This window comes from Diprion similis, chromosome 5 (assembly GCF_021155765.1).
Source record: "Diprion similis isolate iyDipSimi1 chromosome 5, iyDipSimi1.1, whole genome shotgun sequence".
NCBI classification, from domain to species: Eukaryota; Metazoa; Arthropoda; class Insecta; order Hymenoptera; family Diprionidae; genus Diprion; species Diprion similis.
Genome location: NC_060109.1, coordinates 5983387 through 6000468, shown reverse-complemented (window position 1 = coordinate 6000468; position 17082 = coordinate 5983387). Strand labels below are relative to the sequence as shown.

General features: G+C 39.4%; 1 protein-coding gene across 1 annotated transcript in view; it reads left to right on the top strand.

The window, feature by feature from the left end:
- Nucleotides 1-17082, top strand: part of LOC124406401 (glutamate receptor ionotropic, NMDA 2B-like) — a 491146-nt gene that overhangs the window by 235699 nt on the left and 238365 nt on the right. Inside the window, 1 exon segment of the mRNA XM_046881810.1 lies at nt 13626-13767. Coding sequence (XP_046737766.1) covers nt 13626-13767 — 142 coding nt within the window.

Here is a 17082-nt window from a genome sequence, read left to right as displayed (position 1 = left end):
TTGATATTTAACCGTAGCTCCTAGATAATTTTACAGAGGAATTATTCCGTGCGCCATTCTAATCCAAGCAGTATTATTGGCCCTTATTATTTTTCAAATTTCATCCTCTTCAGTTTTGATATTTCATTTTTTACTCTCTTAGTATTTAATTCAAATGAATAGTGTTTCAAGTCTTAAGGTGCTTATAAAGACTCGCTGTACACTTCGAAAACGCGGGGATGCGAAACTCCTATACCGCTCAAGTGATCAGAGTAAAACTTGGGCAGTTAATGCCTTATTTTGGCAAAAAGTCCAGCAACTTTTTACTTTTTTAAAATTTGGAAAGAAATTTTACAGATTGGTTACCACCCACAAAAATTGGCCAAATAACCACAGTTGCACTGGATGGATCGAACTATCCGGTATGATGCCACTCGGCGGTAATAAAACACATATTTCGAGCCCAGTCCCATGAGATTTGATAGTGAAGTGATGGAATTGCAGCTGATCGGGTTTTCGATTACGAAGAACACCGAAATCTTATTTTAGTGACATTTGTCGGTAATTTCTTACCGACATTGCACGCATACATTACCGGCATGCGCGTGATGTCGGTAACAAATGTCGCCAAAATGAGATTTCGGTGTACTTCGTTAGCGAAAACCAGATCAGCTGCTATTTCGTCATTTCACCATCAAATCTTATGGGACTGGGCTCAAAATCTGTATTTCATCACCTCCGAGTGGCATCATACTGTGAAAATTTGACCAATCTCTGTGGGTGGTAACTAATCTGTAAAAATTTTTTCCAAATTTAAAAAAAATAAAAAGTTGCTCCACTTTTTGCCAAAATAAGGCATTGTCTAAGTTTCACTCTAATCGCTTGAGCGGTATAAGGGTTTTCCATTTCCGAGTTTTCGAGGTGTACAACGGGTCTTTATAAGCAGTATAAGTCAGATTCCAGTCAAAAATTTGAGTAGGTGATCAATCTCGATCTAAAAATGTTGGATACCTTTAGTTGAAAATGTCTTCAAAGCCAATATTAATTGACGGTATCATTTGACTAGCGAGTTGCAGCTATCATCTGTGCTTGCGTCTCACAGTGCGGCCAAAGGCCCCTTTATGCGGCCAAAAGTCGAAAAAAAAAGTTTTTAGTTGGGGATATTTTGTCATTGGGTTGGATAAAGGAGTCTCCTAGGAGACGGAAAACGTTCATAGTAAGGTCCCTTGCCTCAAATCCCCCCATAATCTCAGTCTGAATATGGCCTTCGCCCGAACGCTACACGACGATTAGGAATGTGCGACTGGCGACGCGTCGGATAAACAGGCGTCAAATTTTTGTTTTCAAGCGATTTGAACAAAACAAAATGGATTCTACAGCTGAAGGTGAGTAGAATTAGTAAAAAAAATTCTGAATATAAATTCCTGAATAGTACATTGTTAGAAGGAGATATGTAAGGACTATTTTTTGATTATTTTTCTCGAATTGAATGGATTTGATTGAGTGAATACTTTTTTATCTTACTACATCTTGCTCTCTAAGTCATTTGAGGTTTTAGATAAAAGTATTATATACTGAATAAAATCAATTTCAGCTGCCCGTTGCTGCCCGTTCAGTTTTTGTGCACTGTATTACAAAAAAAAGTAAGATATTCGTTTTAACAATCACAGTAATACATGAAAAACAAAATAAAATAAAGCATAGAATTCAAAAACGAAAATGAAAAACAAAGATAAAAGTGAGCCTTCGAAGGAAAACACATCCATACAATAAATCAAAAGAATATGAGAAAGAGAGAGGGATTGAGTTAGAAAAAAAAAAAATTCTTTCGCGAGCGAGCGAGTAAGACAGCGCATACACCTGTAGCTGCCTAATGTAACTGTCATGTATGTGTGCGTAAAAGTTTTTTTTTTTTTTTAGGTTCCAGTTATGTAACAGAACGTGAAGGTGCCAGCTTTACAAGACTGGCATTATTTAATGTAATAAAACCAGGAATAAAAGAAGACATAAAACATATGTATGTCATGATCGAAAAATTTTTGTCTGAAAGACATAATTGTGAATACATATTATCGAATGACGAGCAACTAAGATTATCAAAATTGATAGCCGATATGAAAAAGAGGTGGAATAATAGTAACAGAACAGACGAAAATTTCAAAAGAAAAAATCACGATTGGCTGTTGCAATCCGTTGAACTACACGAACCGGAAAAGGAAAAATCTGATACAAAACAGCCTATCTCAGGCCGCGGCCGGCCAGAAGTGAGTTTTTCACAGTCTTCTGATCGCAGTAAGCGCAGAAAAACTGAAAATCTACGAGCTAATATGTAATGTGAGTTACTATGGTAAATGTCAATAAAAATATAATAATTTTTTTCCTGTATAACATCGCCATATTGCACCCCGCCATTTTTAATTTGTTCATTCTCAATTACATACCCTAACAATCTCAAAACAAAGACTTTTAATCAATCGCCCAATTCATTCAATTTTTTATAAGTACTAGGTCGGCCATCTTGAATTTGCTAATTCTGATGATGAATTCATAATCAGCGATCCAAAAAAACCCCTGTATACCAATTTGTGGATCATTCTCTACATTTTTCGACTTTTGGCCGCATAAAGGGGCCTTTGGCCGCCCTGTGCGTCTCTTTCAACCCCAGCAAGGTCTATGGTATGCATTTACTGACTAGTAAACGTTACAAATGATAACTTGGTCTACAATAGGATCAACTTGCTGGCTAACTTTTTTATTTTGAATCTCTATCGGAGTGTTATCGTGTAACTTATTGATAGCTTGAAACCAGATTCAATTCTACACTTTCACAATGGTCCTTCACTGGAACTGAAAGTTTGTGAATCTCTATTTATTACAATTATTTCTGCATTCCATGTTAGCTCTGTTCGAAACAAGAAATCTCATCCTGAAATTGGAAGTGGAAGCCGCGACAGAAAAGTTATCTAGTGGCACAAGTTGAAAACAAAGAATTTTATAATGATTTCTGCGACAGGGAGATTCCTTCCGGATATTCATCTTACTGGGTGATGTTCGGAGCAGTATGAAGAAGATATTGTATTGGATTTAGGTTCGAGTAAATATTTTCATGAACTTCGTCGAAAATTAGATATTTATTCGTTTCAAAGGAACAAGGAGTACAATCTTGGATCTGATAAGTCAATATATTCATATTAATATTCTGAACATTACTCTAAAACATGGTCATCCTCAAAGTTGATTTTGACAGTGATGCACATTTTGAGAATATTGATTTTCAATTTGTTTAGCAGAACGTTTCTGAGTTTTACGCTTCGGATTAGATTTTTTGAGATTAGATCTGAAGTGGAAAGAATCCATAACACCTACAACTTCCTTCGCCAACCAAGAAAAGTAGCGATGATCTTTGCACGTGTCATGAATTGAATAGGAGGAGGAGATATCAGCCAAGAGCAGAGATTCAATTATTTTGAATGTATTTTCTGTTGATGGGAAAAAATTTCATTGTTATTCTTAATGTATGAAGTGAAAAAAATAATTGACGAAATTTTTTGCCTCTACCTGCTTCGTTTCTTCCAAGCACTCAACTTTTAAACAGAATTCTTGTTTCAATCAAATAAGACGAATTTTGAGAGGCAACAGCATCAAATTCTGACCGTTCTTTAAGAATCAACTTCTGACTTAATAACAAATGCTTCTCAAGATTTTCCAAGTCACTACCTCAATTACTTGAGATTCCAACTATGCACGTGAACTACATCGCTGACAAAAACAGTATTTAACAGCTGAGACTCGGGGTAACCAGCCTGCACGGACGGCCGATTTGAACTCGCGCATGCCCAGTTCTTGTATAGTTTCTAGTGATTCTCCCGGCATAAAGTCGCAAAGGAACATGGATAGAAACGGCATAAACGTTGGAGTCAAATGGCAGAAGGACTATAGACCATAGACGGAATTTCTCGAATACCTCCATAATGGCAGGTGATGCGCATCTGGCCTTGTTTTTCACTGTTTAAATTTTGTTCTATAAGAATGCGCGGATGAAGTGCCTGAACAGTCAATCGTGTCCTGTTACACAGACCGTCAGATATAGCAATATCAAGCAATAACATTACGATTGCGCCGAATTCGATTCGCAAATTATGTGTTGGTATGCCGGGTGATTGTAGACTGTTTAAATATTCGACTGGAAACCGAAGCGTGGCCGTTTGATCTGAGTTTAGGTCAAAATTGTCATCGCCATGGAGGGTGGCATAGTCAATGATACGTGATTTGAGCATATTTCCGCTCATACGTACAAGAATCTTCCAATTAACTTGTTTCAGTTCCGAATTTTGTGGCGCTCAGATGGATCTTTTACTAATTTCAATTTCAGATAATGTTAATGGATATAATTCGTCAATCATATCCTCACGCACTGTTATTTTTTTTTATATTTTCCCTTTTCAATTGAAAATGTTGAAATTGTTATCTTATGCTACCATGCCCAGTTCAAATGAATGCAGTTTTACCTTCTTAATTGATAACTTCATGCAACACCGTTAAACATCGTCACATCGATCTGTACCACAAATACTACGGTGCGCTGGTCTTGTACGCAAAACATCGACGAAAAACATTTTCTTCGCGACCAGGACCACGCATACGCTTGCTCCGTCGACCTGGACCAGGAATACGCTTATTTCGTCGACCTGAACCATGAATACTACCGGGCACTGGTCCTGGACCACGAAAAACATCGTCTCTCTTACCCGGGCCTCAAGACTCGGACCACAAATACTACGGAGCGCTGCTCCTGGGTGACGAAAAACATTGTCCCGTCGATCTATACCACGTATACTATACTGAGTGCTGTATTGAGATGTTGATCTAAACACGATAACTTCAGGCGTCTCATCAATATAATTTTATTAGATAGGAGCTATTTTTGCTGTGGCTTCAACATGCACTGCAATAAGTAGGTATTAGAATTTCTGATTTAACAGAATAATCGAACCCACTTATTTGTAATGACATGTTTATTTGTCAATGGGATAAATAGCGAGAAAGGCGGTGCCATGCGGCAGATCGAGTAAAGCTTGGCGCTGCCTGCCGCGGTCCGGCAGAGAATGCCGAGCTATGTTTTGCAATATCTTTGTGAATCTTCAAGTGACCTTTGAAAAACTATTTCTTTAGTAGAAGCGTCGTCTAATTTAGAGAATGAACTCACCAAATCATAGTAAAAACGTCGAAAGTGAACTTACCAAATCACATTTGAAACATAAAAGTAATAAAGACAGGCCGGTTTTGGATATAAATCCCTACTTTACCGACACAGCGCGGACGTGAACCTTTTCTCGCGGAGTGTGAGGTGGAGGGGGTTATCCCTACCGCAGTCAGCCGTCAACCGTTCTGCGCTCTGCGTTACCATCACATCGATCATCGGAAAAAAATCATCTGTTTTGCGCTCTACCCTGCCATCGTTTATGATAAAATTATTCACATTAGCGGTACTTTTTCACCTGCATCGTGATATTCTACCTTTGTTTCAGTTACCGTCATCAGTTTCTTCGTAACCGCATCGATAACGAATCAAGTTACCATCACGTTTAACCTGTTACTGACATGCATCAAGCAGGATCCAGACGCAGACGTGAACTCGTACAGTTCGACAAGATCCCCCCTACAGAAGGATCTTCCACCATGAGTCAGCTTCTGGAAGATTCTTCTTGCGGAGGGGGGGGGGGTTGAGGTTAGCAACGACGATTCCGTAGTGTAATGGCTGTAGGGTGAATGAACTGCAAATTAAGTTGTTTAAGAAATATATGTTTATTAACAAAAGCCGGGAGCTCTTGTAGCTCTTACATTTTTTATATTGCTTCGTCAGTGCCACTCTTCAACGACGACTCCCCTGCCGCCACAGTCACCTACAGCACGCAACACGCACGCCTCTAGCGTGCATACCTTACACGTAGAATGTAGGAAGACAAACAGTTCTCAGAATCGCCAGACAAGTTGCGATGGGACGATGAGAGGCCCGCGTCGATCGGCAAAACGTCGAAACCACACCGGCATGAAAGCTGAATTAGTAAAAAACAATCAAATCGACTGACTAGTAGCAATATGACGCTGAGCGGCCCGCGTCGATCAGAGAAACGTTAAAGGTTCTGGATCCACACGTGCATCAATGACGAATGAACCAGCGAATGGTATGACTTGACGTCAGCCCATGACGATCAGCTAAATTTTTAAACTGTGGAAGCTTCGACCCGCGATTCATGAAAAAAACAGTTCTTGGAATCCTCCGATGTGATGACTAGCGATCAGCAAAAACTTTGAATGCTTAAAGTTCTGACTTAAATCTAAAGCAATAGGTTATAAAAATATTGGTTGATATTGATGGAAATGATTTTATTCAGAGAACTTAAGATTGCGGTTTACATGAATCGTAAATATTGGTATAAGACATGAGTACATACAGGTTTCTTATTCAACAGTATTATAACCAAGATCGAGACTCTAAACAGTTCGAGAAGATATCGATAGGGTTTTATGTTTCGAAAAAATTTTTGGAAAAAAAAAACACGTTTCGTGTAGCACAATTCGGACGTAACAATCCATGATGATGATCACATGCAAGTGCAGTATCAAACATCTTGTTTAACTTTTGCGAAGAAGGACGTCCCAACTCCATCAAATCGATGACTTTAGCTTGTTTTTCACGTAAAATGTTCTCCAACCCTTTCTTTTTTTCCAACCCTTTGACGTAAACTTTCGAAGCATTACGTAGTTTTTCACATTTAAGGATGAAAGGAAGCTTGTTGAATGGGTATATTACCGCTGCTCCAGGATAGTTCATGGTAATTACGTTGTAACCAAGAATTTTGGCTTTAGAAATAGGCAGACAGTCCTAATCGTGTGGTGTTGCGGCGAGGAAAACTGACGGATGAGTTTCAGAGTACAGATAAAATCGCTAAGTCTTTCGGTGTGAAACCGAGTACCGTTCTGTTGAATCCTTGCACGTCTAACAGGAATTCCATCGTGTAAAATACTAAACTAAATGCTACAATCTGCAGGGTTTTATACTAACCCTCTCACCCCACCACTCAATGAGTTATATTTAATTATACGATTATGTAAAATCGAGCAGTATGCAGAGGTACCGGCTGGAAAGTTACTCTTAGCTTCAAATTCGATACGAATATTGACATGTCCGGATCGGAGGGCTTCGTTTTGTTTCGAACAGTCGTTCTTTAGGTTTCTAAAGGTTTAGGTTCTGAAGGTTTAGGTTCTTTACCGTAATATGTAGCTTGGAAGTTGGCGTTTATCTTGGTACAATCTTGGTTCCAAATGATGGCATTTAAATCACTTTCAGATCTTGAAAGAATAAGCTTATGCTTCGCGTTAATGATAATCTGGCGATAGTCTTTAGCAAAGCCTAGTATCACGTACAGGGGGATAATTATATTAAAGTTACTATCAGCATCGGTTATTTTTTTCATTTCTGCAACTTCGAGCCATCCGGCATTTTCCATAAACCAACTCTGACCAGGGCTTAGCGACGCGAAACACTTCAGCAAGCTGGTTAAACCGACGTTTTTGCTCGGGTCAATCTCTACAGCATTCAATTCGTAGCGTACCTTTTCGAACAAATGACAGAAGGCATATTGACCACGGTTGTGATTGCTCTTGCAGTACCGTCAGATTTAACCAATTTTAAAAAAGCCACAATCTTATATCCAGGTGGAACGATCGAAACAAAATCGTGTACAGTGTGTACTTTACGCTTATTGATATAGGCACCTGATGTAATGCTACATTCAACTCGCAACGCGTTGACCATAAAAATGGTTACAGGCATATCTGATTGGTGAGTTTTTCTAGCTGTTAATACACGCGGCGCGAATCCGAGAAGCTGACTAATGGAATCATTATCATCATCATAGCGTGTTATTGTTGGGTTTGATACGGATGACAATGTCTGTATGTTTAGATGCGTCTTGAACATAAGTCTGAATATCCCTAATTTCCTAATTTAATCCATAGTTATCGTTAGGAATAGTGACTACTTTGTCTGCTACATACATTTCATTATGACCAGCATTTACCTTCAGAACGGAATTAAAGGTCAACCATTCCACGATACCAAGAACGTAGTCTTTGTAATCAGCAAGTTTAATGGGAGGAAAATATTGCACCTCAAGAATCAAAAACGTTCCTGATATCATTGACGTAAATGAATAATGCATAACTGCAAATATGACACTGACCTTATACTTTACTTCACACTCACCGCTAAGAAATTTCAGACACAAGGTTCCGCAATCGAATGCATTGTAATCCTGATATCTTTCATCGTCATACTTCACGCTACCAACACCGAGATATTCCACAAGATCTAACAGAGGTTGAAGATGCCCGAAACTGTCGAAATAAACGACATTGTTGCTACGTTTCTTATTTGCAGCCCACTGTGTTCCGTCCTCCTCTTTAAGATTGACCAACGCCGTTTTATTCTGACGCGGACCATTCTTAGGCATTTCGTTGCGCATAAAAACTCTTCGGAAATATGGAATTTTCTTAATTTTAGCGTAATTTGACAAATCCCAAATGGTTAACGGTCGGCATGGTAGCTTCACATTTAGTTTTTTGATAGATAAAACCATTGATTGATATTCTAAAAATTAGCAGAGTAATAGAAATTATAAGCAAGCCGCGCACTCAGGTAGTGCAGTCGAGAAGCAGCTTTGCGCTCGTTCGGAGAAGGGGCACTGTCCCCTAGGACTCCAAACAGTATAACGGTAATCCAGTTTTCAGAATTATTTTGAATGCTTCTCCATTTTCTTTTAACGTATTTGAACTGTGCTAGATTCAGTTACGTCCCAACCTTCGATCAGAACAGACACCCAAATAATTCTGTAGAAATGACCCTTAAGGGGTGTAGGAAAACGAATAAATCTTGCGCACATCGAAATTCATTGACGAGAAAAAGAAAATTTCGAGGAAATCAGCATACTGGTGAAAGCAGTGAGAATCTAACAAGTGCATCAGCAGCGAAGTTGCGGAAAAGAAGAGACATAGAAGTTCCACTGGATGTGGAACACGGTTACTGCATGTTGAATTTTATCACCGTTTTGCAGTCATCCGCGCGTTTGTTGTTTGTAAGACTTGTAAAAACGAAATTTCCTTCGCTAAAACCACGTCTCGCGGATTGAGGTTCAAAATCGAAATGAAATGTACGTGCGATTCCCGGTATATCAACACTTCTCCGTTTATCGATGAAGCATTTAAGATTAATCCTCTGATTGTGGTGGCAATGCGATTGTTAGGAATTTGCAGAGAAGGACTCAATGTATTTTACGGGATAACCGATACCGGAGTGGGAATGTCGAAAGCAAATTATTCTGCTGTGTTGAAAAAATTGCACTGCGCAGCTGCTGTTGTGTACGATTGCGTGCTGCAAAAAGCCGTCGATGCGGAGAAAGATCTGACTTTCGGAAAAGAATCTTCATCAGTGAAGCTAACAATGTTAGGGGATGGTACATGGAAAAATCGAGGTTTTAGTTCACGGTTTGGCGTGACTAGTATAATTGGTAAATATAGCAAAAAGTGCTAGATACTGTGGTCAAATCGGGCTTTTGCAAAGCGTGTGCCGTAAGTAAAAACAAGATGACCACCGAGAAATTCGATGATTGGTTCGAAACTCACGAAGACTGTACTAATAACCACCATGGCAGTGCGGGTAAGATGGAAGTTGACCCAGCATTAGAGATGCTTCTCCGATCGGTAGAAAAATACGGCGTGCAATACACTTGATACATTGGCGATGGAGATTGCAAAACGTATAAAGGAATTGTAGATGCGTGTCCTTACGGTGAAGATACTATTGTACAAAAAAAGAGTGTATTGGGGATGTTTCGAAAAGAATGGGAACAAGATTACATAACGTTAAGAAACAATGTAAAAGTATAGGTGGAAAAGACAAAGGAGAATTAACTGACAAGGTAATCGGTAACTTGACGGTTTACTACGGTTCAGTGATTAAAAGAAATTGTCACTCAATCGAAGAAATGAAGAAAGCCGTGTGGTCTTCAACATTCTATCACTATGCTTCAAGTGACAAAAATCCTTAACACATGTATTGCCCGCCGAGCTGGTGCAAGTGGCGTACCACAAAGACTGCTGGGTCGCTCGAAGATTTCAGACTTGATAGACCGCCCCTCTGTGATCAAGTTTTAGAGGCGATAAAGCCTATATACGAAAATCTTTTGTCGGACGACTCGTTAGAGCAGTGTCTAGGAGCGGAGACACAAAACAATGATGAATCTCTAAATTCATTGATTTGGATGTTCGCTCCAAAACACATTCACTCTGGAGCTGTTACGATTGAAATAGCCACTTTTCTAGCTACGTGTATTATCAACGAAGGGTTCAAAACAATATCAAAGATATTCCATTCGGTGGGTGTAAAAATCGGACAGCAAGCATACGCATATGTAACGTTACGTGATCAACAGAGAATTGACCGTTCCGAAAGACGTTCGTTATTCGCACCAAAAGAAGCCAGGACTGCTAGAAGGAAACCCGAAAGCCCTATTGGAGCAAGACCATTTCTACAAAAGGATAAAAGGAGCAATCTATGGACCCGGGTTGGCAGATTAATTAAGTAAGCATCGATAATTCAATTTAATCCTTATCTAACGGTACCAGAACTTTAAACGGGTTTATTTCAGAACTATGTTTTTCAAATTAGCGTCCAGATATCTCGATAACTGATTGACCGATCAAATTCTGCACATACCTTCGGTAGCCTCTTTCTGAGGACTGGTAGCAGAATTGAGTCTAACAATAGTTTTACCCACATTTTGTAACTCGTCAAATACTCAAAAATGTATGAAATATTGTTAATCAAAGTTTAACAGACCGCTATTTTGAAACGAAATTTTTTTAAATACTAATTCTGGTACCAGTGCTCAGAATGCTCATACAGATTGAAGATATATATTTTTTTTTAGGTGCATACAACATTACCCAGAGTGGGCGCCAATTGAGACGGATTTCGTCTGACCATGTTGCAAAAAAATGAAAAAAAACTACATGAAAATATTTAAGATAATTTTTTTTTTAATGTAGATACATTCTCAAAGGAACAATAAATACACATGTAAAATTTAATCACGACAACATCAACGGCTCAAACATTATTTCAACCCAAAAATGACGTAAAAAATCTTACCCTAGACCAGGCTACCGCCTGAACCGAAAACATGGAATTAAGGTAATGACGCTGTCGCCACGCGGACGTGGGGGAAGGGGGCCATGCGGGAGAAAATCAATAAAGCGTTATAAAATTCGGGAACAAAATCAGGGGTAGAAAAGGTTAATCATGTCGGCCGAATTGATCATTCAAGAGAAGTAATAAGCTACACGAAAACCCAAGATACGGAATTAAACGACCCAAGCGGTCGACGAACGCAAGACACAGCGTCTCAGGGGTTCGAGCGGTAACAAAAGCTCACTTACGTTAACAAAACTGGAACTAGTCCCACAACCAAGAGTCTTGGCGGTTAATAATATTCACAGGCTCACAAAACACTACAAGGTACGATAATTACAATAAATCAACACATAGACGGAAAGAGAAAGGTTATGAAAATAAAAGGTAGCAAAGGTAAGAAACACGTCTGATCAGGGTCGCTCGAGTTACAGAAGTAAGGAGCTCGGGGGTTTCTTCGTGCAGCTTCGTCGATGCAGCGTCGGCGTTCTCCACAAAACTTATCAATAGATACGTTAGGTGACAGCACCTCCTGGATATGTTATTTGGCACGCCTCGCAGCCATCGCAGCGTTTGCCGTGCTTAATCCCTCCGTTATTGCGGGATGCGTGGGCGACAGCTCTGACGGTGTTCACCGGCTCTTTGGTGTTCTCCGGTATGGTACAAACATCCTTAGCCACGAGATGTTTCTGTAAGTCGGCCTTGCCGATTTTGGGTGTATCGGACTAGGGCAATTGCAGTTACGGGATGCAGGGACGTCCGGTATCTAAGCCAGTTCGCGCGAGATTGGTGACGATCATTCGCTCCGTAAATGACGTCTAGAAGATAGGCGACCGCCTCGTATACTCCAGGAACAGTTGCGGGGGAGGCACGGGTTCTAACTACGAGACGTTGAGCCACCTGCCAGGATAGGTCTCATCCTCGAAGAGATACCTCGGAGTCGGGATGTCGGTATCTGCGTTATTTCCCCTCTGTCTTCCGCCTCCGTGTTCAGAATGCATGGCCCGGGACAGGTGGGGAAAGGGAAACAGAATCAAGAGAATAAGTAGTATTTCAAATCACTTATGTGACTACATTGATATCCTGTGTTCCTTGCTGCCTTTTATGTAGAACGGGGATGACAGAGATCCCATAACGCGGCGCTAATCGCCGTGTGATAATGTATGTATCAAGCGCCGTGGATATTATACATCTAATATCAGCGTTGCTGAAATTTAGTCTGCAGCTCTCTATAATCATTATTGAAACGTCATATCGGTTTATGACGCTGAACTTTGCCGTGCCGAACTATTAGGGTGTTCCAGAGATTTTTTCTTTTCTTGTCAACTGGTTCAAGAGTTTCACTTAGGTATTATATCACGCCTGTTCAAATTTGAGCTTTTTTTAATAACATTAAGAGGCTGCTCATCGCACTTTTCTATTTTCTACAAGAATAACATGGGAAAATGGTATTTGCTTGCTCTGATTCTTACAAATAGCTATAATGATGCGTCGTAGAGAAAAATCACGTATACACATTGTCGTATATATTCTGATAAATTCACTGGTTCAAAAGTTATTCTAGATCAAAGGTCATTTGAGGACCTTATAAAAAACTTTTGAAATATTAGATTTAGCATAAAATGATAACAGACCTGTTTTGTAACGTTCGTCATTCTGTACAAAAATATGTCTGTGAATTTTCTGTACGACGCAATGTTATAGGTATAGTTATGAAAATCAGAAGGAGCAAAACCATTTTTCCCATGTTATTTTTATGAAGAGTGGAAAAGTGCGAAGAGCAGCCGCTTGATGTGACTATTAAGAATTCAAATTTTAATAGGAGTATTTTCAGACCCAAATAAAATTTTCAAACTTATTTCCGTGGAAATTTTTTTTTCTCAGATCCCTAATGTTTATATAGTTTATAACTGAATCTTTTCTAAACGTAAGCCTGCGATAAGTCTGTGTGCAGAAGCCAGCCACGAATGGTACAGGGAAACATAAGGTTCTGCACTTAGTTTAAACTGACTTTGCATAAAAATTATCAGTGAAGAATCTTCCAAATTCTGCAGCTGCAGACAACTCTACTAGGGTAGATGTCATTGCATTGCCAAGATATCGTCGTCAGCTTTGTGCAGGAGTAGAAAGCATTCGTTTATATAGTTTGATTTATGAATATACACGGTTTTCAAGAAATTAGTTCGCTAATTCTTAAGAATTGAGCTACGTATGCAGAGCACTGAATTATTTGTTTCAATCCCATCAATCGTCAGGTTGTTTGTGTTTATCGCATCGTCACAAAAAGAAGCGTTGAAACATGGTAGTACCTCTCACTATTTTTGATCAAGATACGTCATTGAATAATGCTATTTTGCTCAGGCAGAAGGATACATAATTATTTGTTTTGTTGCAGATACCTGAAGAACGTCTCCGTAGAAGGTGATCAGGGAAAACCAAATGTAGAATTTACACAAGATGGAGTACTAAAAGCCGCTGAACTGAAGATTATGAATCTTCGACCAGGGGTTAACGAACAACAACCACTGTGGGAGCAGGTAAGATATAATTCAGGTACTTTTCAAATTTTAATAGTTGAGTCATTGAACAATTTGGCATAAAGTAGAATTGAATTACAATTAGACACTGTATTGTCGACGCTCCTTCAACTTGAACTCACTCTAAATTTTCGTATTAGTTTCATGGCCAAATGATGGAGGCTTAAATCCTATCATAACTTATCGGGAAAGAACTCACGATGATTGAGCTGATGAATCATAATATTATCTATTGAATCATGTGGAAAAAGCCCTGAGTCGTGAACACACATAATGTAACAACGGTCTCATTTTGACATACGTTATCGCTACTAATATTATCATTATATATATTATCGTATTAATATAAACCTACATTGCCCGTTTGACTTACTACATCGCAACCTGGCGTATGTAATGTGTTGTTTCAGCACTAGTATCGAGATTCTTTCACGGAGCATCTTAAGTCATTACTGTCCTCTAGATCAGAAGTTCATTACCAAGAATCAGAGAATTTCGAGCTATTGCCTTACTTTTGATCTCTGTGACAACAGTTTTTATCAACCCTGCTTAGGTTGGATGTGTATCAGTCTGAGGTCCTACCGTAAGTATGTGTGCCGAAGCAGGTTGTTCGGAGGACTCACGTAAATTTACACGTACACTCGCTCACTGGTATCGATACTGAAGTGAGTCAATAGAGCGTAATGATCTAGAAAGATCACATTCACGCGATATCCAAATGACCAACAGATTTGAGACAGAGATTTGCTTATGTTAAAGTTCAAGTCACTGTACGGATAATAATCAAAATTAGATAAAGGCTTTTAGATCAGTGTTGAGAGAGATAGCGAAAGATTCTAGATCATCGACGTGGGATCCGCGAATTAATAATAGAGGACGCGAGTGAGTGAATCGGGATGATGATTCCAGATATTCGATGATTAACGATCAAAAGATGTGCTCGATTTGTGAAACACGATACGAACCGTATCGTCAGAGATCAGAAAGACAACTGAGGTTTACAGAGACTACAGAATACATAGACGATAGACTGATATGATTTTGCCACAGAAAATTGCACGCGAGTGTGAGCGCATGTGTAAGGACGATTTTGAATAGCGAGTGGAATGAGACCGAAATGCGCGCGATACAATACTTTCACTTGAACTGGTACGTCACTACTTTACCGAAACAATCAGTAATGTTACAGTAATCTTGATGAATGGTACTTTCACGGGTTTTGTTCTTTCGGTTCGTTTGAAAAGCGAGCATGATCAATATAGTTTCTCTAAATGGGTTTACATTTCCACTGTATGCACGTGTTTCGTGGCTGTCGGTGGCAGGGGATATTCGTGTAGCTCCCAACTAAGAAATTAAAAGCTCCCAGTAAAAGCTCCTAGCTTATGAAAACGAGTGTATGTTTCTCAATGAAATTTCGCAGCTTAAATTTTTGTTTCTCCGGAAGCTTTACATACGGAACTAACCATGCTATTTTATCTATCGCAATTGTGAAATCTTCGTCTTGATTTTGAACAATAGCATACAAATCACTTTGTGATCTTGCGAGAATCAGCTCATTCTTCACGATAACAATGAGCTTGCGATATTCTTCAGCAAAACCAAATATCATAATCAAGGGAATAACCCTGTTACGTGCAGACGATGATCTGAACGATTTCGTCCAGCGTAATCTAAAAAAAAGGAATATATAATCTATTCCCGAGCGGTTAGAAATATATTACCTTTGGGCTTCGCTTGCAAAAAGTGTAAACACACCTGCTGTGATGAACGCGCACTATTCTAGGTGACAGGAATTCAGTGGTATGGGTTTAGACGAATATATGAGAATTCGGGATAGCCCGTTAATAGTTTATAATTTGGAAAGGTAAAGAAACGAACGAAATCAATGACACAAATACAAATATAAAAGAGAGGTTTAGAATAACCTAGCTAATCGGTCTATGAATTATAAGGAACAAAAGAATTAAGTACTACCTTACAGTTTTAACAGAGGTGAGTTAGGGAGTGGGCCACCTTGGGCGACGCGAGGAAGACTCTTAGGACACACCACCGATTCCCCGAGCCGTACCGTTGAGAAATTCTAAGTCTCCAAATCAGTCGAAACTTGATAGAAGACCCCTCCAGCTGGCTGGTTCTAGCGATAGGGTGCACCGTTCGGTTACCGCAAGGTTGGGATCTCGTTGAACCCACACTCCCCAAATTGGACTGACTCGATGGTGTGGGTCGATCCAGAATTACGACTCGGTTTCGTCGGTGGTGGGGTGTTTTTTCTGTCGAGTCGCCGTTGCGCCCGTGACAATGCACTCCCTGACCGACCTAGTCAGCACGAGAAAGCGGACGTTGCAGGAATGCGCCAGGCCAGCAGCTCGACGTTTGGCGCGTGTCGCGTGTTTGGAAGGCCGTCCGTAACAACCCCATCAAAGTTACAATCAGCATTGGTTAATTTACTCGATTCCTTAATATCAAGCAATTGAGCATTTTCCATGAACCGACTTTGATCGACGCTTCGCGGAACGAAACCCTTTAGCAGGAAGGACATACCAACATTTGTGCATGTATCGATCTCTATAATCTACAGCTTGTACGATGTGTCTTTAAACAAATTGCATATAGCATTATCGACTAGGGCTGTGATCGTTGTTGCCGTACTGACAGATTCAACCAATCCTTCAGAGATATGCAGAGAGAACTCTTGCTCAGTAATATGCATCAATGTGGGAGTATCTTGACCTCAAAATTGATAAACAATGTGAATCTTGGATTTAAAGATCAATCATAACGACTCGTGTTGCCGTTCTGACCAAATGGAGGCCCTCCTCAGAACGTAATTTTCAATAACAATTTATCTGTCGCAATCGGAGACGAGAAAAAATTAACATTATAATTGATATTATAAGCACCAATTCAAATGAATAAGATTTACCTGAACCTTGAGTTACCTTTGAGGATGATTCGTCAAACGTAGGTAATTTGAGAAACGTTTTTATTCAATGTTACGACGTTTCGGTAGGGCTGCAGCCTACCATCTTCAGGCTATATAACAAACACAATTTTTATATAGAATTTGCTTAATTTAAGATTTGTATTATAATATGACTAGTTAATTACTTGTTGATGTAGGTTGTAAGTTACACAACAATGTACCCAACTTTGAGGTTAGGAAACGGTTTTTACATATTAGTGTCAAATAGGTTGAATATATACTAAATCAAACAAAGCGAAAATACGGTAGGAAGATATGTTGACAATGGAAGGTATTTATACAATATTTACGTACTGATGCGTTGGATTAGTCACTTGAAATTGGACATCCTA